Genomic DNA, 26,718 nt, shown 5'->3' on the forward strand with positions numbered 1-26,718 from the left:
TATATAATAGATATAATCTGCAAAGTAACTAAAGTTTTCAAATAATTGTAGTGGAGTAAAAGTACAATATTTGCCTCTGAGATGTAGTGGAGTAGAAGTAAAAGTATAGACAATTGTAAAAGTACTTCAAAATTGTACTTAAGTACAGTACTTGAGTAAATGTACTTTGTTACTTTACACCACTGTGTGTACTGGATACTAGAATACTTTGATGATTTGGAATTTATCAATATCACTTCAATTTAACCACTTAGTCTTAGACCCTCTATACTTAGTAAAACGGACCTGAGTTGCACAGTACTTGGTGCGTTCTTTTTCAATGGACTCTTCTCCAAAAACAGCCGATCTACAAGCTCACAACACGTCGTGTTGCCACGTGTTGTGAGCTTGTGACCCCGGGCCTGCATGGGGTCACTAATATCCGTAGGGTTCATCCTATCATGAGGTGCACGTCAAATTCTCAGAGATATCTTGCTTGGGACCAGTGTTGGACATGTTGGACTTGGAAGTACTGTATTGAACACTGCCATCCTTTAGTGTCACTTTAAACACTATCGCCCAGTAAATTCCTGTGTTAATTTATCCACATGTAACTCTGAACATGTACTCTGAACTCTGAGTGAACACATGTCATTTGGTTAAACATTTTTGTTTATTTTTACATTGATTTGTTTTACTAGTCCATACCCAGGGATGTGCGCACTCAAATTATTTGCAGACTTTGGGTTATACACAGTTTATGCTTGGTTAAACTTTGGGAGCGGAGGCTGCCACTGTCATTTGCATGGAATGCATTGCTTTTGTATTGCTGAAAATCCCTAATAAAAGTAGTAGTAGCAACTATTAGCGCCATTCAAGTGAATGAAGAAAGCATAGCTGGTAATTGGTCATTGTAGCCGATTGGGCACAGCTGGTGAGACCATTATAACTGTATGGGTGTGAGACAGACAGTCTGGGGGAGAGAGTTGTTAAGAGTGCCTTGAAGAGTGAACAACTTATGCAGCGGGGAGATCAGCTTGGGATGGGCACATTATTATCATTATCAAATGAAATAAATATATTTTTAGGCAGGTGGGCACAGACCCCCAGCGAATGCTTTGCGGACCCCAAGTTTGGGTTCATTAAGCTACTGTACTGTGCCTAAGCGTGGAGAGTTAAATAAACACACACGCACGCACGCACGCACGCACGCACGCACGCACACACACACACACACACACACACACACACACACACACACACACACACACACACACACACACACACACACACACAATGGTGACTCCTCCGTTCTTCTCATTCACAGAGAGAACAGCTAACATACTTTGGGGACCCCGTGGCCGCGCATGGCCGTACATGCGCACGGCCATGTACGGCGAAAACTCTGGCGTAGAGTTAAACAGAGTTTCGGGAAAAACGCTAACAAACAGCTTGAATTTGGGGAAAGTGAAACATATGGTTCCTGAGTGTCTGCACATGGTAATGATCATTGCCCGTGTGCAAGTTCAGATCAATTGCTGAACCCACTGAGGAGAAAAACCTGGTCAGACAGAAGGACAGAGGTTTGCAGAATTATAAGAGGACATTAATGTTATACTTAAAACAAAATTGTAATGTTTTGCCAGTTATTTGGAGGCACACTATGAGGATCACATCTCCAACCTCACACTGCTCAACAACCACCACACCAGCATCAATGTGGGAACTATCATTCCTGTTTCTTCTTTGTCTTTGCCTCAGATGTACACTGTCCTACATTAAACAGCTCTCTGCTCTCCGTTGCTAGTTTGTTTTGGTTTTAAATGTGGTCTGATTTCGTAGGAATCTGTAGTGTGATTCAGTCATAATCTTAATGACAGTGAGATGTGTGACTGATTGTGAGTGCAATTAATGCTCATGTGTGTGCGTGCGTGTTTGCGTGCGTGTGTGTGCGTGCGAGTGAGAGAGAGAGAGAGAGACGGAGACAGAGACAGAGACAGAGACGGAGACGGAGACGGAGACGGAGACAGAGACAGAGACAGAGACAGAGACAGAGACAGAGACAGAGACAGAGACAGAGACAGAGAGACAATGATTAGTAATAGCAGTAGATTTTAAAGGAACAGAAGGGGAAGAAAGACAGCCAAAAAGAGAGAGAGTGAGAGACAGAAAGAGAGTGTGAGTGAGAGAGCGAGAGAGAGAGAGAGAGAGAGAGAGAGAGAGAGAGAGAGAGAGAGAGAGAGAGAGAGAGAGAGAGAGAGAGAGAGAGAGAGAGAGAGAGCAAGAGAGAGCGATTCCCACCCAACCGTAAGATAAGTAGTTAGTAGTGTATCTTACTATCACTATTATTATTTTTGGAACAATGCCCTGTTTTCTTTTTCTTTTCTTGTCTTCATTCTTTCTTTCTTTTTTTTCTGAGAGAGAGAGAGAGAGAGAGAGAGAGAGAGAGAGAGAGAGAGAGAGAGAGAGAGAGAGATAGAGAGACAGAGGCAGAGGCAGAGAGAGAAAGCAGGTCAGTGAGGTTGTGTAGAAGTCAGGCTGGGGTTCTGGTAGTGGAGTGGAGTGGAGTGGAGTGGTGGTTGAGCCTCATGCAGAAGCCACAGGAGAGAGAGAGAGGAGGAGGACGATGCCCTCCGGCCACACACTGTCACAAACTACACCAGCCAATTACCTCAATTTAGACTGACGGCCTACAGAACAACTTACATAACGGCTCTGCCATCAGCATGGGGCAGGGCTATATACCTACATGCCCTTGACGCTTTCTACAGTACAAGAGGGGTTTCATTTGATACATTCTGCCCACTAAACTAGTTTTTATTTTATTTTACTTGTTGTTTTTCTTCACTTTTATTTATAGTGTCTTTTTTCCCCCAGCCCTATAGTTGCCCTGCTTCGGTCATACAGTTACATTCAAACTGGGTACTCACCAGCAGTGGTGGAAAAAGTACTCACAGTTTTTACTTAAGTATAAGTATCATTACTGCAATGTAGAAGTACTCGGTCCCGAATTCAAAATTGACTTGACTAAAAGTATTAAAGTATTGGTGTCGAAATGTACTTAAAGTACCAAAAGTAGAAAGTACTCATTATGCAGAATGCCCCATTTCACAAGTTTTCATATATATAAAAAAATCTTTTGAAAATAGCAGATCTACAAGCTCACAATGCGCCGCATCGCGATGAATTGTGAGAAAAAAAAAATCAGATTTGCAGCTCCATCCACTCCTTGTTTAACTTATAACTGAAAAAGGCTGTATCTCGCTTCCTAAGCAAAAAAAAATAATTGCTGGCACAGTAAGAACATATTTTTTTATTTCATTGGCACTGAGAGAGTTAAGTACAGTACTTGAGTAAATGTACTTAGTTACTTTACACCACTGCTCACCAGGCCAGTGCAACCCCTGCCTCTTGTTGAGCCCAGAGCAGCTTTACTACGTAGCTAGGCCTGTCCAATGTTCAGTTTTTTTCTCCCTTCACTAGCGGCAGGGCTCTGAGGATGGCTGGCCATGTCGTTCCAACAACGTTCAGTCCTAAAGAAGATATCTAAAAAATAAAGGCATCAACTACCAAAAAACTTGGAGGAAAGGTTTGTCATCATAGGCAAAGGAAGAACTAGCCTCGACCTCCAGGCTTTTATTTTTTATTTTTGCTCCAAAATAAGAGCCTGGACCAGCCTGTTGACGTTCCTGGAATAGGAAGTGTTTCATTTCCCCAACCAACCAGAGTGCAGTGGGCGTCGCTCCAAATGTTGTGACGTCAGAGCTCTCAATGCTGCACATTGGGGGAGGAAGAGGGGCATGGCGCGGGGCGGGGGCTGACGGACAGATCGGTGAACCAATGGGATCTCACGGAATTGTTCTCTGGAGATTTTGAACTCGCCCCTCTAGACCAGATATCAGACACGCTAGGGCAGCCTAAGGAAGAACTGACTAACTTAGCGTGCCAGTTGGCCAAAACGGGACATGGCCTATCACCAAAAGGCACATAACTGATTCATGTAAGTAACACCTCAAAACTTTGAAGTCATGGGCAAAGAAGAACTGATTAACTTTTCACGCTGACTGGCCAAAAGGGACCTGACTGTTGCAGAAGAATTATACAGTATACTGTATATTGTTATTATGGTTCTTTATATCTAACCTTTATATTGTGGTAGCCTGTAGGAGCCAAGAAAGGTCTCCGCTAGGCCTGATAGCTATTGTTTTTGTTACAGCCTGTCTTGTTATGGTTCAGCTTGTCCTTGTAGCAGCTAGTATAACTATTGTCTGATGGTCCCTGTGTTCGTTGGCAGAACTACCGGCGGACCACAGACCTGACTGCTATTGTACTTCTCCTCCCCATGATATCATGTAGGCCTACGTTAAAGCATAACCATCACCACCTGATTGATCCAGAATTCCACGACACTGTTTTAAGCACTACATAAGCACCTTGAGAAATTGTTCAATGATGACCAGTGATTGATGAGCCAAACCTGGCTGTGGCAGTATGTGCAATATTCTACTTGACAATAGAGTCTGCATACTGGATCATGCTCCAAATACTTTAAACATACATTTTAGACAATATATTTTAAATAATTTCATTTTTGGAGCAATATTCAATTTAATATTATCTACATTGCATCACACACGACAGTTTTTTTTTTAGTACAGTGGAGTGAGACAGAACGCAAGGTGAAAAAGTGACATGCAGTGCTCCCACCCAAAAGCGACTATATATAAAGCAGGGTTTGTGAGATTTAGGATGTGGATGTGGATGTGCCTCTGTGGCAGTGGTGTAAAGTAACTAAGTACATTTACTCAAGCACTGTACTTAAGTAGAATTTTGGGGTACTTTTACTTTATTGGAGTATTTCCAATTGTCTATACTTTTACTTCTACCCCACTCAGAGGCAAATATTATACTTTTACTCCACTACAATTATTTGAAAACTTTAGTTACTAGATACTTTGCAGATGTAAATCATTACATTATAAAACATACATTAACCACTATTTTATACCTATAGGCTATTTGAAAATAGCAGATCTACAAGCTCACATCGCGACGCGTTGTGAGCTTGTAGATCTGCTATTTTCAAACATTTTAGTACTTTTACTTTTGGTACTTCAAGTACATTTTCATACCAACACTTTTGTACTTTTACTCAAGTCAATTTTGAATTCCGGACTTTTACTTGTAACAGGGTACTTCTACATTGCAGTATTAATACTTTTACTCAAGTAAAACATTTGAGTACTTTTTCCACCCACTGCCTCTGTGGCAGTGAAGATCGCAAATCCACGTTCCATGGTTGACCCCATAAAATTGTAGGTGCATTGCTGATTTGCAAACGACACCCATCCTCCTGCACCTCTCCTCCCACACTGGCACACAGCACGACTCCCAAATATACCAAAAAACCTTCTCACAGGCAGTGTGAGAAAACCCACCACTTCGCCTACGGAAATAGTCGGTTCACCCATTCACTGCAGTGCACACTGCATGCCGATCCACCTGCCCCAAAATAGGGCCCTTAGTCTTGTTTAACGACATGAACCCTAGCATCCCTGTTCTTGCGGGAACGTTCCGCCAAAAAATAGCCGATCTACAAGAAAAAAATGTTTTAACACGTTGTGTACAGCAATCCACACACTGGATACAAATACTATTACCTACAGTAATCGGACATAATCTGACCAAATTGTTGTTTTACCGCTGTGCTTTCTTGTGAAGCAACAGTTTGAGCAGAACATACTACTCTAGATACCAGTGGTGGAAAAAGTACTACATTTCTTTACTTAAGTAAAAGTATCGATTTTAGTGTCCGGGTAGCTCAGTCGGTAGAGCTCTCACCTTCAGACCACAAGGTCATGGGTTCGATCCCGGGCACCGCCAACTCAGCGCATGAGTAGCACGGCTTGGGTGAGGTAAATCGTGCGGTAAGTACTGGGAGCTGAGGATAGGTGTGGCGCTCCAACTCAAAAATCCATCTCCCAGGGGTCTAGCGCATTGTAACGGCTGATACCGACAATAAGCCACCTCCCGACCTACTATTATCGATACTGCAATGCAGATCTATATGTTACAAGTAAAAGTCCCGTATTCAAAATGTACATGAGTAAAAGTACAAAAGTATCACAATGCGTCGCGACGCATTGTGATACTTTTGTATCACTTGTAGATCTGCTATTTTCAAATGGCCGAAATGTATATAGGGCTGAAAGTGGTTAATGTATGTTTTGTAATAATAATCAAAATCTCAAAGTAACTAGTGACTAAAGTTTTTAAATAATTGTAGTGGAGTAAAAAGTATAATATTTGCCTCTGAGATGTAGTGGAGTAGAAGTAAAAGTATTGGAAATTGGAAATACTCAAGTAAAGTACAAATACCTCAAAATGGTACTTAAGTACAGTACGTAAGTAAATGTACTTAGTTACTTTCCACCACTGCCTCAAATACAATCACAGAGACACGACACATTATTTTCTTAGGGAGATTGTTTCTATATTGTTTGCCACTTACTCTTTGCCATTTATATGTTTTGGGAAACTGTAACAAATACACTTTTATTTGAATCTGATTATGTTCTATCATATTGCTGTTGCAATATGCAATTGTGCAATTAATGTGAAATTATACATTTGAGAAGTTGTAACACCATCCATTCTTACATCAGGTTTATTATCCAGAGCTGTAAAAGCTAAAGGTTCATTGATTATAATTAAAGTTGTTAGTAGACAACCATAAAACAAAAAAAAATGACTAAACAAAAAAACACAGCAATTGAAGTGCTCAACAAGCCTCAAGAGAGAAGTGCTTTGGTATTTAAACAGTCAGCAGAAAATAAATAGCCAGCATTCACTTGCTATGTTAACCCAATAAGACCGGCGGGAACGCATCTGTGTATCCACTTTAAAACCATTATTTTATAATTTGGCTATTCAAAAATAGCAGATATACAAGCTCAAAGTGCGGCACCGAGTGCCGCGCTACGAGCTTGTAGATATGCTATGCTTTTTAATATATATTTTTAAAGCGAACATTTTTAACTAAAATCTTTGCTTCTGGGAATTCTACAAATGTCTTCAAATGTATTTCTTTTTTTACTTATGTTGCTATAATATCAGTGGTTCTCAAACTTTTTCATTTCAAGGACCCCCAAAATGATATGTATTTGTCCGCGGACCCTCATCTCAAAATATGTTGTTCCAGGGACCCCCCAGAAGCAAAGATTTGAGTCAAAAATGTTCGCTTGAAAAATATATATATATTCAAAGATTTGCACAAATCAAACGATTTTTCAAAAATAGCAGATCTACAAGCTCATATATATATATACTGTACTATGAGCTTGTATATCTGCTATTTTTGAATAGCCAAAGTATAAAATAATGGTTAAAGTGGTATACACAGATGCTTTCCCGGTCTTAGCGGATTAATGCAGCTTAACCAGTGGTCCAAACCCTGTGTATTTTTTTATTGAGACAAATTAGTAGTAAAGCACATTGGGAGGAGGTACAGGATAGAGAGCTCTGGTGGTATTTGATCCCAGTTCAGCAGGGGTACGTATCATACCAGAGGCAGTGGCTCTTACTGCTGCACTATCTTTGAGTAATACTAATAATGCTGTAGTATGCTGTGGTTCAATGGAGGGTGTTTCTTATTCACATGAACCCTAGTGCAGTGGTCAGGGACCCCAAAATTAACATGTATTATTTTGGTCACACAGACCCGTATCTGAAAATACCTTACCCCAAGAAGAGAAGATTTGTGTAACAAAAATAAAACAAAATTATTCAAAAATGTCCAAATATTTTCAAGACTTTTCAAAAAACAGCAGATGTTCCAAGCTCACATCGCGGCACGAAGTGACACGCTGTGAGCTTGTATGTCTGCTATTTTTGAATAGCCTAAGTATAAAATAATAGTGGTTACAATTATTGTGATGCCATATTAACTAATATGGCCCCCCCCTGCAAAAATATTAGAACATTCGCAGAAAATAGCCGGTCTACAAACTCATGGCGCGTTGTGAGCTTATAGATCGGCGATTGTTGGCGAAGAGATTCGGTGTAGAGGGAAATAAGGAGGGGACCAAATATAGACCCCTGGGGGAACCTTGTCAACAAAGAATATAGGGTATAAGTGGCTAATAGACATTTTGTGGCATTTTAACAGTAATTGTATACTATACTATATGTCTGTTTGCTAAAAACACTAATTAAAAAGTCACTCTGAAATGCAGTACAGTTTAATATGTTTAAATTAAACAAGCTTGTCTAAAACATCATCTCAGCTGTATGGCGTAACCATGGAAGCATAAAGCTGCTCCAGACCTATCTTGGAAAACCTTGTTTGATTGAATAGAGCCCCAGGTGGTCATATTCAATGACCCATGCTCTAATTAATCACAGTTAATGTTATGCCCACAATACGCATGTGTCTACCATATGCATCTGATCTTAAAAAAAAAAAAAGCATGAGTCATAACTTGTTAACCCCTCGTGGATCTTTGGAAGCCCTTTTTATGCCATCTACGTGAATTCAAGGATTTAAATGAAGTGATGTTGAGATATGTTGACAACTATCATATTTATGAAATTCAACAGAATAAGGCTGCTATACATATTCAATTGGCTACCTATTCCATTTGTATTCAAAAAAGGCAAGATACACACAAGTCGCAAATGAGCAGGAGAATAATTTGTGTCTGTCATGCTTCGGTGCCTTATGTTTTATATGAGTATCATTTATCCAAGCTGCACATAATGTGAACTGACTAGTTAACTGTGAAATAAAAGCAAATAGCGTAGGCCGGTGTTTCCCAAACACTGGCTCGTGAGTCACCACTCACCACCGCCCAATTTGGATCACATTTTTATCCTACAATTGTTTTATTTTTATTTTGTTTATTATTGTTTATATTTATTATTATAAATCTTTTTCCCCAGACATGTTTCAAGACATCTTTTCAAAAGATTGTCAGGTATTTTCTGATATACAAGCTCACAACACTCCCCAATGCGACGCATTGGGAGCTTGAGAGAGATTTGGTGGAGAAGGAAAAAAAACATAGGGGGCCCCTGCTGGGGGACCCCGGTCAACTAAAGTACACATACTGTATATGTATAGGGTTTAAGTGGTTAACGCTCAGATTTTTTTGCAATGTGTACAATTTGCATTTTGAATAAGAGAGAGTCGATAGAGATCTAGCAATTCATTTTTTCTGTTAGGGAGAGGAAAAACAAAAATAACATATTTGAATGTTTATGTTAACCCATTAAGACCGGGAACGCATCTATGTGTAACCACTTTAACCATTATTTTATACTTTGGGCTATTCAAAAATAGCAGATATACAAGCTCATAACGCGGCACAGAGTGCCGCACTATGAGCTTGTAGATCTGCTATTTTTTTGAAAAATCATGAACATTAGTGCAAATCTTTGAATATATATATTTTTTTAAAGCGAACATTTTTTACTCAAATCTTTGCTTCTGGGGGGTCCCTGGAACAACATTTGTGGGTGGTCCTTGACATGAAAAAAGCTTGAGAACCACTGATATTATAGCAACATAATAAAATTAAAAACTGTTAGGATTTAGAAGACATTTATAGAATCCCCCAGAAGCAAAGATTTGAGTTACAAATGTTCGCTTTAAAAAAACACAAATATTCAAAGATTTGCACACATGTTCACGATTTTTCTAAAAATAGCAGATCTACAAGCTCATAGTGCGGCACTCGGTGCCGCACTATGAGCTTGTAGATCTGCTATTTTTAAACAGCCCAAAGAAATCTTAAAATGACACAGATGCGTTCCCGGTCTGAATGGGTTAATGTTGCCCTCCTCAATGCCCACATTACTCAGTCATCCATAATATGCTAACCACATGACTCTCTGCAGGGGAAGGTGAAAAGTTGGCAGAGAGCCGTGCGGTGCGGCTCTAACAGCACATGGAGCCGAGCCAAGGAGAGCCCCCAGAAACGTTGAAGGCCGAAGGCTCCACCACACCGCTCTCTCCTTTGTGTCCCTCCTCGCTTTAAAAAACGGGCAACCGCCGGCAGACATGAGAGTAAAAAATAACAGTACACATCTTCCTGACACTTACGCAACCGATAGCGGCCTCTTGGTGCTCCCTTTAATCATGTTTATGTAATACTGTGTATAGAGATAGACCCACACACCTCAAGCCGTCATGTTTGGTTTACAGGCCTTTACAGGGCAATTTCTTAAAGAGGTGGTGCCATGGTTTTGCACTTTTTCTGTTTTTCATGTGTCTATGAGGTTGATAGAACTTCATTAAGCCCCCTGGTGGTGTTTTTATGGTGTTTTATGTCTTCTCTGACTATTTTGAGTTTCTTCCTGGAGGCTGAAACCTTGAGGGTCAAACGTGCCAATAGAGAAACAGTGCTTTAGTGACATAGTAAAAACATACCCTCCCCCTCATTATCATAACACAACAGGTGTAGGCATGAGGAGGAGGAGGGACTAGGACAGGTGGGTGGTGCTAAGGTGGTGGAGGAGGTGCGAACCAGGTATACTTAATGAACTGGAGGCGTGTCCACATAAAAACATAATTTTAACAATTTCTGTACACTTTTTTGAAAAAAATCTTCCTCCTAGTATAACCATAATACCTGATGATTATGTTTTAGGGGGGGGGATCACTGAAAATCACGGCACCCCGTCTTTAACAATTATGCTATGGATTAATTTTTTTTTTTTTTTAAATACATTTTTATCCCGCAATTTTTGTAACCCATCTTTTTCACCCGGTGCCAATTTCCTAAGTTATCCTGGGCGTTACACCAGCCCTACACCAGCCCTACACCAGCGCTACACCAGTCCCCCACTGCCTAGGGAGGCCAGGGCCGAGCTCATGCTTCCTTCAATGCATGAGAGCCAACTGACCTTCTTGTCACCTGACAGGGGAGAGTTTCCCTGGTAGGACGTAGCGCGTGGAAGGAACACGTTATTTCAACCAGTTCCTTTCCCCTCCATCAGGCGCCCCAGCGGTGGAAAGTAACTGCTGTAAGTACATTTACTCAAGTACTGTTTTGAGGTATTTTTTGCAGTATACAGACAAGACATACAGCACAGGATAGAAGAACTAGGGCTCCAAGTATCAGTTATTTTCGGTTATTCTATCGATTGCTTTTTTGATTAATCGAATAATATTTTTTTTCTCCTGCTGTATATCAACAAATTGATGAGAAAAAAACTCATTCATTATTTTTTGTTACAGTCGACTAAATTGATAAGTTTAATTAACTAACCACTTGCACAACACAACAGCGTTCTGCAAAAATAGCCATTCTATAAGATCAGGTATTGTGAGGGGGGACTTAAAATGTCCCTGTAAAATTAGATTATTTTATTTAAAAATGTTTTAAATAGCCTATTAAATCAATTAGTTTGATTAACTGCTGCGCCCCTAGACAGAATAATGTACATTCAGCCAGTAGACTATACTTAGACAAGAGTCATGGCTTCATTCATACAGAGGAAGCAGTGAGGAGAACCCATGGAGTGATGAGTGCTGGGTACTGATCACACCAAACCGTCCCCCCCTTATTATGACCAGACGGTTCATCCCGTCTCCTCCGCCAAGACCTACTCCTGCTGGACAGTATATTATATTATTACATTCAGGGCAGACAGGAGAGAGGGAGGAACCAAAACGACGAAGAGGGAGAAGATGGGAGGAGAGGATGGAACAGGAGGAGGAGGAGGAGAAGGAGGAGGTTTTGTGTCCCACGCCGTGCTCTCTCTCTCCCACCAGCAGACAGTCGGCCCGCTGTCCTTAACTCATTCAGACCGGGAACGCATCTGTGTCATTTTAAGATTTCTTTGGGCTATTCAAAATAGCAGATATACAAGCTCGTAGCGCGGCACAGAGCGCTACGAGCTTGTAGATCTGCTATTTTTTGCTTCTGGGGGTCCCTGGAACAACATATTTTCAGATGGGGGTCCGCGGACAAATACATATCATTTTGGGGGTCCTTGACATAAAAAAGTTTGAGAACCACTGATATTATAGCGACATGAGTTTAAAAAAAAAATTTTTTTAGAAGACATTAGAATCCCCAGAAGCAATATATATATTCAAAGATTTACAAAAATGTTAACGATTTTTAAAAAATAGCAGATCTACAAGCTCATAGCGTGGCACTCTTTTGAATAGCCCAAAGTAATAAAAAAAAATGACACACAGATGCGTTGCCCGGTCTTAATGGGTTAACCAAATAGCCCGCCCGGTCCTCCTCGCTCTCTTATCCAACCCCCTCCCCCCTCCCCCCCACTCCGACGCCCTCCAGCTCCGGAACACCCCCCCACCCCTCATCCCCCCACCCCCCACACTTTGCTCGCCCGCCAACTTCCTGTTTGTCTGGCTGAAGACCTGGCCGTTTAACTCCCAGGGCTGTGAGGCGTTTGCGAAGGGGAGAAGGAGAGGGCCAGAAGAAGAAGAAGAAGACAAGGAGGAGAGAGAAGAGGAGAAGAGTGAGTGAGGAGGAGGAGGAGGAGGAGGAGGAGGAGGAGGAGGAGGAGGAGGACGACAGAGGGGAAGGTTGGTGGTGGGGTAGAAGAGGAGAGAGAGAGAGAGAGAGAGAGAGAGAGAGAGAGAGGGAGAAACAGAGAGAGAAACTGCACACTCCCCGAGTTGGATTGATTTACTTCATTACCGAGATTACAAGTTTAACTTACAAACCAGAGGTCAAAATTTCTCATTAACAAGGGGACCGTGGAGGACCGGAGGGCTTGGAGACCACTCTTATTACTGACTACACATTTCAATCTGTCTTTGATGTTCCATGTCTACCCCAACCCCAACCCCCACCCCTCACTCGCTCTCTCTCTCTCTCTCTCTCTCTCTCTCTTTCTCTCTCTCCCTCTCTCTCTCTCTCTCTCCTTCTCTCTCTCTCTTTCTTTCTCTCTCTCTCTCTCTCTCTCTCCCTTTCTTTCTCTCTCTCTCTCTCTCTCCCTTTCTTTCTCTCTCTCTCTCTCTTTCTCTTTCTCTCTCTTCTCCCCTCTCCTATTTTTTTTGGCAGCGAGGTTGATTTTAATTGTAGCTATAGAACAGAGCATAGTTTGCCTCTAAGCCAGCCTCCACATCTGTAGCGAGTGCAGCTTTAGTGATATTGGGTGCAGTCCATAGCTCCGGGCTAATTTTAATGGGTCCCCCCCACCCCCCCCCCCTCCCCTCTCTACCCCCCCCCCCCATCCCCGTCCTTTTCATTGGAGCCTTGGATTGTTTTCCACGTGATTCCTGTTAATTTAGCTGGAGGAAAGGGCATCAGTTTTCCTTGCGCTCCCCCCTCCCTTCTCTATCTCTCTCGTTCTCTCTCTCTCTCCTTCTCTCTCCCTCTCCCCATGCCTCTCATTCTATTGCCTCACTCCTTCTTTCTGATCGATCTACTGCCTCAAAGAAAGAAGGTGAAATGAATTCAAATGGAAAAAATAGACTGCGCTCCACTATTAAATCTCTCACCTATACGTTTCTCTTTCTGTCTGTCTCTCTCTCTCTCCATCCCTCCTCCTGCCCCGGTGTGCCGTTGTTTGCAGCCTGTTCGAGGCAGAGAGGACGGGCTGTACGAAAGCCGGGCAATTTAGCTGCTATTGTTGTGTTTTTTTTGTACGTCAACAAACAAGGGGGCCTTCCTTTGATGTGATAAATGGCCCAAGCGGTAAAGGATGATAACTCTCAGCTCGTAAATGTGTCAAGGATGTTTTCAGAGCTATGAGCATGTTTAACACTGCAGGACGCTCCATCAGCGCCGGGGTGCTTTTTTTTACATCGCATAGCGATGGCTAACCTCACATGTCCTGAAGTGCTCTCTCTGTCTCTCTCTCTCTCTGTGCGTAAGTGCATGCGTGCGTGAGTGCGTGACAGAGCGAGAAAGAGAGAGAGACACACACACACACGCGCGCGCAGCGCGCACGCACGCACGCACGCACGCACGCACGCACGCACGCACGCACGCACGCACCGCACGCACGCACGCACGCACACACACACACACACACACACACACACACACACACACACACACACACACACACACACACACACACACACACACACACACACACACACACACACACACACACACACATGAACAGATTCACTCGCAAGCAACTCTGCAAGACTTTCCAAAAAGAACAGGTTTTGAATATATGTTGTTATTTTCGGAAAGCAACACCAACGCCACACGACATAAGTGTAAATAGGCTTAACGCGGGAAGAGATGTTACACTTAATTTCCTATCTGTCTATATAGGAATAGTCCCCATCACAAGATATAGGGCTATACTCGGGCCTTCATCAGCGTTCACTTGATTTCCCAAATGTTTTCCTGCTTGTTGGATGGTCAGTTTCCAAATGAAGAATGAAGCTTTGGTCAACACACCTTTTTGCTGTACCAAGCCAACCACCTTCATGGTACAGTCTATATAGGAGATTGTACAATAGCAATGTCTCTCTCAGTAATGACCTAACATGGTCTCGTCAAAACAAGGAAAACATTGGTATTAACCGAGTGTTTCTCACACTCACAACGAGATAATACACAAGTCGACATCTGGAGGACAAAGGTTTGTGCCATTCCCTTTTCAACCGCCACCCCCCCCCCCCCCCCCCCCGCTTATCTTCCTCATCCCACTCTTCCTCCCTGCAGCCATTTCCTTCTCTAGACAGCCTTATACCCCTTTAGCTTTGTGCTAACCCCCATGTGCTGTGAGCAGGGCTACGTTCGGGGGCCATTTCGCCCGTAAAGTATACGATATTCACACAGCGTTGACCGTTTTTTCACGTGTTAGCCACATGAACCCCCTATAGCGTCCCCTATTCAGGGCCAGGTCATAACAGTTTGAACATTCTGCAAAGATCTGCAGATCTACAAGCAACACAACAACGTGTCACAACGTGCATCGTGGCCAAGTTACAGACCCCTGGGGTAGGACCCCGGTCAACACAGTATATCGTTGACTCTGTCGGGTGGAAAAACCTCATATGTCCATAAGCGTTACTTTTCAGGATTCAAATTCCAAGACGGCAAAAGTAGCATATTTACAAGCTCGAAACGCGTCGCTTTCGCGCCACGTTTCGAGCTTGTAGATCTGCTACTTTTGTTGCTTTTGTGTGACGATGATCAAGTAGGGCGTTAATTTACGAAAAAACTCAAAAAGTTAGAATATGGAGATAAAAAGCATTATTTGAGCTAAAATCATTATTTTACACTTTGGATATACAAAAATAGCAGATATACAAGATCATAGCTTAGATCTGCTATTTTTTTAAATCATGAAAATATGTGCAAATCTTTGAATATATATTGTTTTAAAGCGAACATTTTTAACTCAAATCTTTGCTTCTGGGGGGTCCCTGGAACAAAATATTTTGAGATGGGGTCGGCGGTCAAATATTTTTTTGGGGGGGGGGTCCTTGACATGAAAAGAACCACTGATATAGAAACATACGTTTTTTTCAGAATACTTTAGAAGACATTTGAAGAATCGGCTTCAGGTCTTAATGGGTTAAAACATATTTTTGAGGCTTTTTATGCCTTTATTGACAGGACAGTAGTTTGACAGGAAAATAGGGAGAGACATGCAGCAAAGGCTGTCGGGATCGGGACTCGAACCTGGGACATGCTGTCAGGGCTATACATTGAGCCTAGGTTCCCGGACCGCTACGCCAGCCGTTCGGGGTGGAGATAAAGAGGTTTCGGTCCGACAATAAGCTGTCAGAGAGGTTGAATGTGTTTGTGTGAATGAAAAGGGGAGAAGGAGGGGGGGGGGGGTGTTTGTAGTATCACTGTACAGTATTTTGCCTGTGCCGTGACTGTGTGTGTGTGTGTGTGTGTGTGGCACCAACCGGGGACCACAGACAGACCAGACCCTCTCATACCCTGCCATAACCCTGTCCAGCCCCAGCCAGCAGAGCAGAGCAGACCCCCATGCATGCCATTGGCTGGTTTTGGAACTAATCCGCCCTGCAGAGGCCTGTAAGGACCCCTTTGTTCCCCTCCTGCAGACCAGAGCCGGGGCTGGAGACACACACACACACACACACACACACACACACACACACACACACACACACACACACACACACACACAGACACACACACACACACACAGACACACACACAGACACACACACACAACACACACACACACACACACACACACACACACACACACACACACACACACACACACACACACACACACACAGACACTCCAGTCTTCAAACTGGCTATCAGTTTCACCGCCTGTGGCGGTCCACCGTCCAGGCGCTGGGCCCAAGCCCCGCCCCCGCCAAACTACCATCAAATAAAATAAAAGAGAGAGAGAGAGAGAGAGGGAGGGAGAGAGAGAGAGGGAGAGAGGCCAGAGAAAAAGAGGAAGAGAGAGAAAGAGAGAGAGAGAGAGAAAAAACCATGTAACGAAATTGTGTCACCTGAATTCCGTCACGGTCCGAACACAGCGGAAAGTTGGTGGGAAGAGGAGGAGGAGGAGGAGGAGGAGGAGGAGGAGGAGGAGGAGGAGGAGGAGGAGGAGGAGGGGGCAGGGAGGATATTGGAAGGAGGAGCGGGGGGGGTTTCAACAGGAGCTCTTCTTGCTCTATAGCGAGTATACCGGTATATATACCGGGGGTTCTATAACGGAGCTGAGGAGGGGAGGCTGAACAAGGCCATTATCTGCCTCCTAATTTGAGCTGTGGCGCAGCACTGAAGGGCTGCCTTTGTCTGGATTAACCCCTTCAGTCCGGGAACGCATCTACTGTACCAAATATCTTCTAAAATCCTAACAGTTCTCAAACCCCTTCAGGTCAGGGACCTCCCAAAATTATATGTATTAATTATATGGACCCCCATCTGAAAATATTTTGTTCCAGGGATCCCCAGAAGCAAAGACTTGTATTCCCTTTAAAAGAATATATATATATTCATAGATTTGCACACAATAGCACACAATAGCACACAATAGCAGATCTACAAGCTCATAGCGCGGCACTCGGTGCCGCGCTATGAGCTTGTAGATCTGCTATTTTTGAAAAATAGCTGTTTTTGAAAATGTTCTAAAAATCTTGAATTTTTGAATAATTTTGCATTTTTTTTACGCAAATCTTCTCTTCTGGGGGTCCTTGGCACAAAAGATTTTCAGATAGGGGTCCGCAGCCAAATATTAATTTGGGGGTCCTTGGCATTAATTTCATATTTTTTAAAAATCTTGAAAATGAATATATATATTTTTATATAATGGTTTAAGTGGTTATACACAAGATGCGTTCCCGGCTTGAACGGGTTAATGCGGAGAGCTCAGGATGCGATGTCAGACTGAAATAATCAGCGGGCGTGCGGGGGCCCTTCATAACGTTCGGGGGGCCGCCTAGCCTTTCTGCGCTGCGCTCCTGGCCCAGCGTAGGGTAGGGTAGTAGGGGCCCCCTCCGGCTCATTTCTGTGGAGATGAAATCTATGACAAGCCCCTCAGTGAAGCTGAGAGCCAGGCAACAGTCCAGTAACAGCCACAGGGCCTCCGGGTATCCTGTGACCCCCTTAGAAAAGTCACATTCACTTTGCTCTGGAGGAGAGGGAAAGAAGAGAGAGACGCCGCGGGCACTTCCAGCCTTTTCCTTCCATGTGAAATGAAGAAATGTGAGGAGGTGAAAACCAAGTGAAAATAAGTTAACCCACTGAGGCCGGGGAAGCATCTGTGTAATTTTTTGTTTTTACAACTTTATTTATAGGATTTTCAATTATTAAGACATCTGTGTCATCTTTGATGAATTGAGTACAAAGGACCCCAATGGAAACAAGCCGTTAGTGCTTTCTTATGGGTTTAAAATCCTCTTAACATGACCTTGCATTGAACTGTATACTTTCCTGTGCTTTTTTTGCGCAAACTGCTAAAAAAGTATTCAATCAATCAATCCATTTCTTTGGCTATTCAAAAATAACAGATATACAAGCTCATAGCGCGGCACCGAGTGCCGCGCTATGAGCTTGTAGATCTGCAATTTATTTTTTTTAAATCGTGAAAGTTTGTGTGAATCTTTGAATATATATATATTTTTTAAAGCGAACATTTAAACTCAAATCTTTGCTTCTGGGGGTGGTCCCTGGAACATCATATTTTGAGGTGGGAGGTCCCTGGAACAAAACGTTTTGAGATGGGGTCCCTGGAATATTTTGAGATGGGGGGTCCGCGGCCATATCATGTTGGGGGTCCCTTGACATGAAAAAGTTTGAGAACCACTGATATTATAGAAACATAGGTTTTTTCAGAAACCTCTTAGGATTTAGAAGACATTTTATACAGTAGATGCGTTCCCCGGATTGAATGGGTTAAGATTCCTCCCTCCTCCTCCTCCCCCCCCCCCCATCCACCCCTCCTCCTCCACCAACACGAGGAGGAGGAGGAGAAGGTAGAGGAGGGGTGGGAGGGGAGAACGACTTCTCTTCATTATGCCCCTCTAATTAAACGTTAGACAGGACATGGAACATGAACAAGCAGAAGAAAAAAAAAAACTCTGACAGATATGAAGTATATTGGTGTTTATGTTACGACTGCATCTGGGAACATTTGCAGAGGGACTTATTTAGAACTGCAGGGGGGGTGGGGGGGGGGTCAGGGGGGTGAACGCACATCAGGGTAAAACTATAGTGAAAGAGGGTTCACACTGCTGCGCTCAAGAGCCAGAAGTAATGCATTTATTTTGTTATTTATCTGTTTTGTTTTTTTTCAAGCACGTGCATGACCACGCTCCTCCATGACATACTAGTCTAGCTACAGCGTTGGTTCTCAAAGTGGGGTTCCGGGGTCCTTGAGGGGGTTCCGGGGGGGTCCCCAGGCTAAATGTGTTCATGCATTTTAACCCCTTTATCCATAATATTTTATACGTTGGCAATTCAAAAATAGCAGATATACTGTACAAGCTCACAGTGCTGCTGTTTTTGAACATTAAAAAATTAAAGCATTTTTTAACGCAAATCTTCTCTTCTGGGGGTCCTTGGCACAAAGCATTTGCAGATGGAGGTCCGCGGCCAAATATTAATTTGGGGGTCTTCGGCACGAAAAAGTTTGAGAACCACTGGTCTAGCGAGTCAGTGACTCGTGCAAACGCATGAGCCGGTTATTAAAATGACCAATTAACATTCAAAATGAAAGACTTTTTGCTTCTGTTATTTTTTGCACTGTCATATTCGCAGATGAACTTTAAGATATTTCAATATTTTTTGAATAGATTTTTCATCCTCAGCCAACAACACACCCTGAGGGGAACTAACTGCGGGTGGATACGACGACGGCTGCGTAGCTTAATGACCCCCACGCTGTAGAAATACGACCCTTTATGTCTGTACTTTAAGGAGCTCAAACAGGAGAGTTGCTCTTTTAGAATACCATAACTCAGCTTAATTAACAACAGCTTGGGTAGCTGTCACATGGGAGTAAAGCCTGAGTTATACTTGGTTGTGTGTACGGTGTGTTGCAAAAATAGCCAATCTAAGCTCACAACGCGCACGCAGTGAGCTTGTAGATTGGCTATTTTCTGCACGCTGTGAGCCTGTAGATCAGCTATTTTCGGCATGTTGTGAGTTTATAGATCGGCTATTTTTAGCACGCTGTGAGCTTGCAGATCGGCTATTTTCAGCACGCTGTGAGCTTGTAGATCGGCTATTTTCAGCACGCTGTGAGCTTGCAGATCGGCTATTTTCAGCACGCTGTGAGCTTGCAAATCGGCTATTTTCGGCATGTTGTGGCTACTTCTGGCACACGACACCCGTTGAAGTATGAATCACGCATAATTCCCCCCCCCCCCCCGCTCTCCCCCTTCAGCGTGGGTATTCGCCTCATGCGTTACAGATATGACATATTTCCTGCCATCTTCCTCGTATTAAAGCTCGCTGAGGTTTATGCAGTGCGGTTTATTAAATAAATGTCCTAACGTGGCTAATGCGGAACAGGTTGGCCATGTGGAGGATGTGCAGGAATTCAGCCACACACAATGGCTTCTTGCAAAAACAAAAGGGACCTGTGAGCATACAGTACATGGGGGCATTGGTCGACCACGCACGAGGCCCTCCTGGCCCACCCTGTTCCCTGTGAGCAGGAGGGCATTGTGGACGACCCCACCAGGCCCTCCTGGCCCACCCTGTTGCCTGCCTGAAAGGTTGGCAGGAGAGTTCACATGTACTCATCTTCACCGGATGACTGTGTGGAACAGATGAACACTATAAGCATGAGAACAATGGTGCAGAGGGTATAGCACACTGTGTCCCCAACACGCACACACGTACGTACGTACGTACGTACGTACACACTTACTCTCTCTGTCTCTCTCTGTCTCTCTCTCTCACACACACACACACACACACTTACTGTCTCTGTCTCTCTGTCTCTCTCACTCACGCAACCACGCACGCACGCACGCACGCACGCACGCACACACACACACACACACACACACACACACACACACACACACACACACACACACACACACACACACACACACACACAAACACACAGAGACAAAACACTATACAAGCAAGCTGCCTGGGCAACTAGAAATGCACTCCCGAGAGATTCTACACCTGTCCCAAATGCTACTACAGTACCATACAGTAAATGCATTGCGTGGCACAGTAGGGCTAAACTTTGACCTTTGCACTGTCTGTGACTGTGACCTTTGCATTTGACTGATTTGAACAAATACAACTGAATCAATAACACATGTCCTGACCGCCAGCTTGTCACGTTTGATCCTAAACGGATTAAAACTGGCCAGAGTTATCACTGTGAACAAACAGACAAGATGCAATACAACCACTCCACTGCAATTAACATGACACACAGGCGATCCCATGTACATGCACAAGTATCAAAGTCTATGACATAACACTCTGTTTTGAAAGCACATTCCAACAGGTGACATTAAGCTGATGGCTTGTTAAAAGCATTTTTGTGAAGTCAAAGGATGCGCTTGAATTGGTGTTATGCTTACAGTACTACATACCTCTCACTAACACAAATCGCAGGCAAGAATTGACTGGCTGACGACGATGTAGCTTCAAATCTTTGACGATATACACAGAGACTTGTGCATTTCCACTACCTGTTGCTAAGGCTGACCAGACAGATCTCTTAAACGTCAGTGCTTGAGAAACTACAAATAAGTGTTCTGCGCACGAGTGGTTGCAGGATTGCCACAAGGATCAATTATTATTAATTAAGAAAAAAGCTATGATGGCGGAGTGTTCTAGATCCATCTTGTAATCACTAGTCAGCTATTTTTAATATGGCACAATTTCAATTCAAAATTTCAATGCAATTCCCTCCGGGAGACTAAAAAAAGAAGACAAAGTAAGAGACGGGCAAAAAAAAAAAAGTGAACCCCGGTTCTATCCTTTAACCACTTCAGCCTAATTTTATATGAAAAAAAAATGTTTTACATGAAACTAGCAGATCTACAAGTAGTTGTACATCTGCTATGTTTGGGATGCTATGTTTCACCTATAGTTACAGATGGGACTTTCAAAGGGTTTGCCATAGGCACTTCAGTGGAAAGTCAGTGGAAAGTGGAGAAACGGGAGCCAGGTGTGAAATGGCGTCATTTCACACCTGACAAATCAGGCACGGCAAAGGGGGGGGGGGGATTACTTTACAGGAAAAGATCGGGGAAGTGTGAAGAGGTCGGTCAGAGGTCAAGTCTGTGCATGACCAAAACAGGGCCGCCAGGTTGAAAGTGCTTTAATCTAGTGTATTGTTCTTACCTCGGTCCCTGACGAGGTGCTTCCCGGTGAATCCATCTTGCGTTTCTTTCGGGGCCCGATGGCGGCTAGCGCCGTGAGGTTGGCGTCTCTCTGTCTCATCTGGAACTGTTCCTGCTGCTGCATCTGTTGGGACATAAGAGCAACAGGTCAGCCAAAAGCAGTGGTGGAAAAAGTACTTGTAGTAGTAATTTTTTACTTAAGTAAAAGTACCAATACTGCAATGTAGAACTACTCTGTTACAAGTAAAAGTCAGAGATTCTGAATTTACTTGAGTAAAAGTACAAAAGTATTGGTATAAAAATGTACTTAAAGTAGCAGTAGAAAGTATTCATTATGTAGAATGTTGCATTTCACAAGTTTTCAAATGTATAAAATGTATGCAAATCTTTTGAGAATAGCAGATCTACAAGCTCACAAAGTGTCACATTGCGATGCATTGTGAGCTTGTAGATCTGCTATTTTCAAATGGCCGAAATGTATATAGGGTTGAAGTGGGTAATGTATCGTTTGTAATAATAATCAAAATCTATAAAGTAACTAGTAACTAAAGTTTTCAAATAATTGTAGTGGAGTAAAAGTATGATATTTGCCTCTGAGATGTAGTGGAGTAGAAGTAAAGGTACTGAAAATTGGAAATACTCCAGTAAAGCAAAAAATACCAAAAAATTATTCTTAAGTACAATACTTCAGTAAATATACTTAGCTACTTTCCACCACTGGCCAAAAGCCACCTCTGCACAGTATGTGAACAACACCTGCTTGCCATTGTACCATGTGATGATAAAGAATCATCATCATTTAGTTGTGGTTGGGGTATTTGTCACTGTACATTCACACATTATGTGACATGTGTCCTCTGCATTTAAAGTAATACTATGGTAACTTTTTCAACAAAACTAAAGTTAAATTGTATATCTTTTGTGACTGGCAAATGTTTCACAACACCCACTCCATGAATTTCACCCCTGAAAGCCTTTTATAAACTATTTTCTATTGACGCCATTCCCGCGAAAATGACGTCATCCGGCCGGAAAACGGAAACGGAAATGCACCGGTTTCCTGTTTGGCCAGGAACTACCGCACCGGTTTCCTGTTTGGCCAGGAACTACCGCGCTAATAACAAAAAGGAATCTCACGCTGTTTTTAAGAGATTGTAGGATTTGAAGATCGAAAAACAACAGAAAAAGAAAACACAGCTCCCGGTAACTAAAGCTCCACTGGCTAAGAGAAACGATCCACAGATAGTATAAAACAATTAAAAGAACGCTTTTTGAAACGCTTCCGTCTTCCGGTGAAAACAAATGGAATTCTGGGTAACGCAGGAATAAACGAATGGCCTGCAGTGACGGTAATGACCAGCAGAGGCTGCTAAAAATCGTTATTTGTGGACCTGCATTGAATTACTTTAACTGTCCTAACTATTAGGAGCAGTGGACTTGATTAACCATTTTATACTTTGTTGTATGACTCCAGATATTGGCGGTTTGCAGCCCGATTCGACCACCCTTCACTTCATCTTATGTACAGCTCATTTACAATATAAAGCCTAATCTAGCCTTCGTTGGTGCTCGCCAAACATAAACGGTTTAGTTTATTCAGTGAATGACACTGTGACGGAAATACAAATTATGATTCCTGTTTTTTTATTATTCATTTATTATTCATTCCAATTCAGCTTTTTGATATGACTGCATTCTGAGTTTCATTCATTTACAAGCTCACATTGTTATGAATATGTCTGAATGGGTGTGTTCTAGCAGAAACAGAAAACTGGCTAACAAAAAAGGGACACTGTATCCATTTTACAGATTACAGTACATTTGTATCTATTGTGGTCAGATGTGTATCCTCTTAGAACAGTGGTTCTCAACCTTTTTTCTGGCCATGACCCCCCAAGAATAATCATTTGAACTGGGGACCCCCCCACCCTGATAAGCACTTGGAATTGCAGGAGTTGGGGCATTACATTTAGTTTGGCTCGGTTCCACAGATAAATATTGGGAAAATAGCTGATCTACAAGCTCACAACGCCTCGCAGCACGAGGCGTTGTGAGCTTGTAGATCGGCTATTTTCCAAAGTTTTGCGTATTTCTTATTTGACAATTTGACCAATTTTTCACCAGTTTTTATATTATAGTTTGTTTATTACTTTTGATGCAGTAAATGTTCTTTTTTCTTTCTTTCTTTTTTGGAAACGAGAACCACCATCTTAGAACACAGCATTTAGTCCAACTTTCAGACTATGCTATACAACAAAAATGTGGAATGCCTTACCTAAAGGAGTAAAGGAGTGTAAAACCCTACTCTCTTTCAAAACTGCCCTAAAAAATCACCTTCAGGAGGCTGCAATTCCAAACTGGCCCCTGTCAAAGTCTTAACCTACCCCCTCCCCCGCCCCCCTCCCCTCCTCCTAAAACTGTCTATTGTACATATTTCTTGTTTTTCATACCAGTAACCTGTAAGCTGATTGTATGACGTTCTGCATAGTAGTGTATATTTGTCTGTTTTCTTAAATGTCATCATGATTTGAGTGCGTGGGGATCTCATTTTAAATAAGCCATTGTGCTTTTATGAGCGATCCAGTTTAGAGGACCTTGTATTGTGAATTGTACTTCCATGTATTGTTTCCATGTCTTTTCTAAATAAATAAAGTATTCAATTCAGACTGTCGTCAGTCTCCCATTAACCTTCCTTGAGAAAATATCTGCCTTTCTTCTTCCGATAGAACCCTCAGCTACAAAATGGCCGCCTGTTGTCAGACATTAGGCGAGCTGCCGTCAGACGCGGGGGGGGGGGGGGAGGGGGGGTGCGCTAGTGATTTTTCAGACAGTGTGTGATGTACGGAGGGAGGGGGGGTGGGTGGGGGGGGGGGGCACAGCCTGAGGTAATGTCATGTCTAGCCCGGGGCCAGGAGGAGGGCCAGCGTGGCTAGGAGCTGCCCTTTCTGCTAGGCGGGACGGATGAGGCCTGGAGGCAACACACACTCAGGGTGTCAGCACCCCTCCTGTTATGAGGAACACACGCACGCACGCACACACACACACACACACACACACACACAAAATGTACTGTAGATGCGCGCACGTGCGCCCACACACACACACACACACACACACACACACACACACGTGCACATAGGCACATAGGCACGTACACACTCACATGTACGAGCATTTGAGCATATGTGCACACAAACGCACACGCCGCACCACGCGCACACACACACACACACACACACACACACACACACACACACACACACACACGCACACACACACACACACACACACACACACACACACACACACACACACACACGCACACATACGAGCACATGTGCAGGCACGCAAACGCTGCGAACACACACACACACACACACACACACACACACATACATCTACAGATATAAGCACATACACACTCAAATGGATGAGCATTTGAGCACATGTTCACACGCACACACAAGCACGCACGCACACACACCAAGGCACACACACACACACACACACACACACCCACATGCATGAGCGTGCACATAGAGGCACACGCATAGCATTTGTGTGTGTGTGTGTGTGTGCACAAGCGCACGTGCCTATCAATCGCATCCATACCGTAGCACCAGGAATGCCTGGCCAGCAGCTTGCCTGCATGCCTCAGCCCACCGGGGGAGAGAGAGAGAGAGAGAGAGAGAGAGAGAGAGAGAGAGAGAGAGAGAGAGAGAGAGAGAGAGAGAGGCACGGGTCGAAGTGAACAGGGACAATCAATGTTGCTCTTTCATGTCTTTCATGTTCTTTTATGTTATCTCTCAGCGTGTGTTCACCAGGCCGCTCCTCTGTTTGTGTGTGAAGCATGTATACGCATTGTTGTTGTGAGATCAGGAGGCGTGTGCGTGTGTGTGTGTGTGTGTGTGTGTGTGTGTGTGTGTGTGTGTGTGTGTGTGTGTGTGTGTGTGTGTGAAATCTGTTGATTTCAGACGGTTGATTTCAGTGCATGCGGGCGTCACCGCACCGAAAATAGCCTCGTGACTCGTAGCGCTATATCTCCTAGTGTGCGAGACCGCCGCGCAACCAAGTATAAATCAGGCAGCAAAAAAGAAAAGGTTGCTTTGGTGTATGAACTCTGCAATCTGAAATGTGCATGCAGTTATATCTCTGATTTGATCCTCCTCCCCCCCAAACAAAACCCCTGTGGCGATGCGTGCCATTTAGGGTGTTGCCACTCCACATTTAGCACAGCGATACCGTCCGTATGTATATTGCAACACACTGGCAACACAAACGAGGGGGAAAATTTGCAGCAGACGCAAAGCAAGAGAACTACCTCAAACAATAATAAAATATAAAATATTTAGGCATATTACGTTATTTCGGGGGGGGGGGGTCAATCAACTCAAGGCAGGGCCATGCCAAATGGAGGAGGACGAGACGGGAGAGCGGTGGTGTTGTTGTTGTTGTTGGGGATCGGGGGGGTGTTTAGCTGGATCAAGCTAGCAGGCTGGAGGTGATGATTATTGTCATCAATGCTGTCTTTGTTAGGCTTGGCCAAACACACACGCGCACACACACACACACACACACACACACACACACACAAACATAGACAGCTCTGCAGGCTTGACCTTAAAGAATCCTTATTTCTGGGTGGGAGGGGGGGGGGGTAAGAGAGCGATTAAGAGAGGTTGAGCTAGTCTGTGAGCGAGGGTAGGGTTGGGCAAAGTGGAAAAAATCTAATATCATGATATTTTTGACCGAATACTGGACCTCAATATAAATATTGTTGGGATGACTATACTGGTGCTTTCATGAAATATTTTATATTGATATTTAGATATGATTTCTTTGATAAACAATCGCGAGCAAAGCTTATATATAATAAGAATTGAAAAAAAAGTGGGCAAAGGCTAAAAAGATAGAACAGCTAGAACTGTCAGGTACTGCAAGTTCAGGAAAAATACAATCTCTGTATA

At 43.3% G+C, this 26,718-nt stretch overlaps 1 protein-coding gene across 3 annotated transcripts in view; it reads right to left on the minus strand.

Moving 5' to 3' along the window:
• LOC308082877 (transcription initiation factor TFIID subunit 4) overlaps positions 1–26,718 on the minus strand; it is a 166,499-nt gene that overhangs the window by 36,669 nt on the left and 103,112 nt on the right. For all 3 annotated transcript variants that reach the window (XM_080424944.1, XM_080424945.1, XM_080424943.1), the window contains exon 13: positions 21,753–21,875. In XM_080424944.1, the coding sequence (XP_080281070.1) occupies positions 21,753–21,875 (123 nt within the window). The remainder of the gene's footprint in view (positions 1–21,752; positions 21,876–26,718) is intronic.

Source organism: Gymnoscopelus braueri (assembly GCF_963280865.1).
Source record: "Gymnoscopelus braueri genome assembly, chromosome: 1".
Classification (NCBI taxonomy): domain Eukaryota; kingdom Metazoa; phylum Chordata; class Actinopteri; order Myctophiformes; family Myctophidae; genus Gymnoscopelus; species Gymnoscopelus braueri.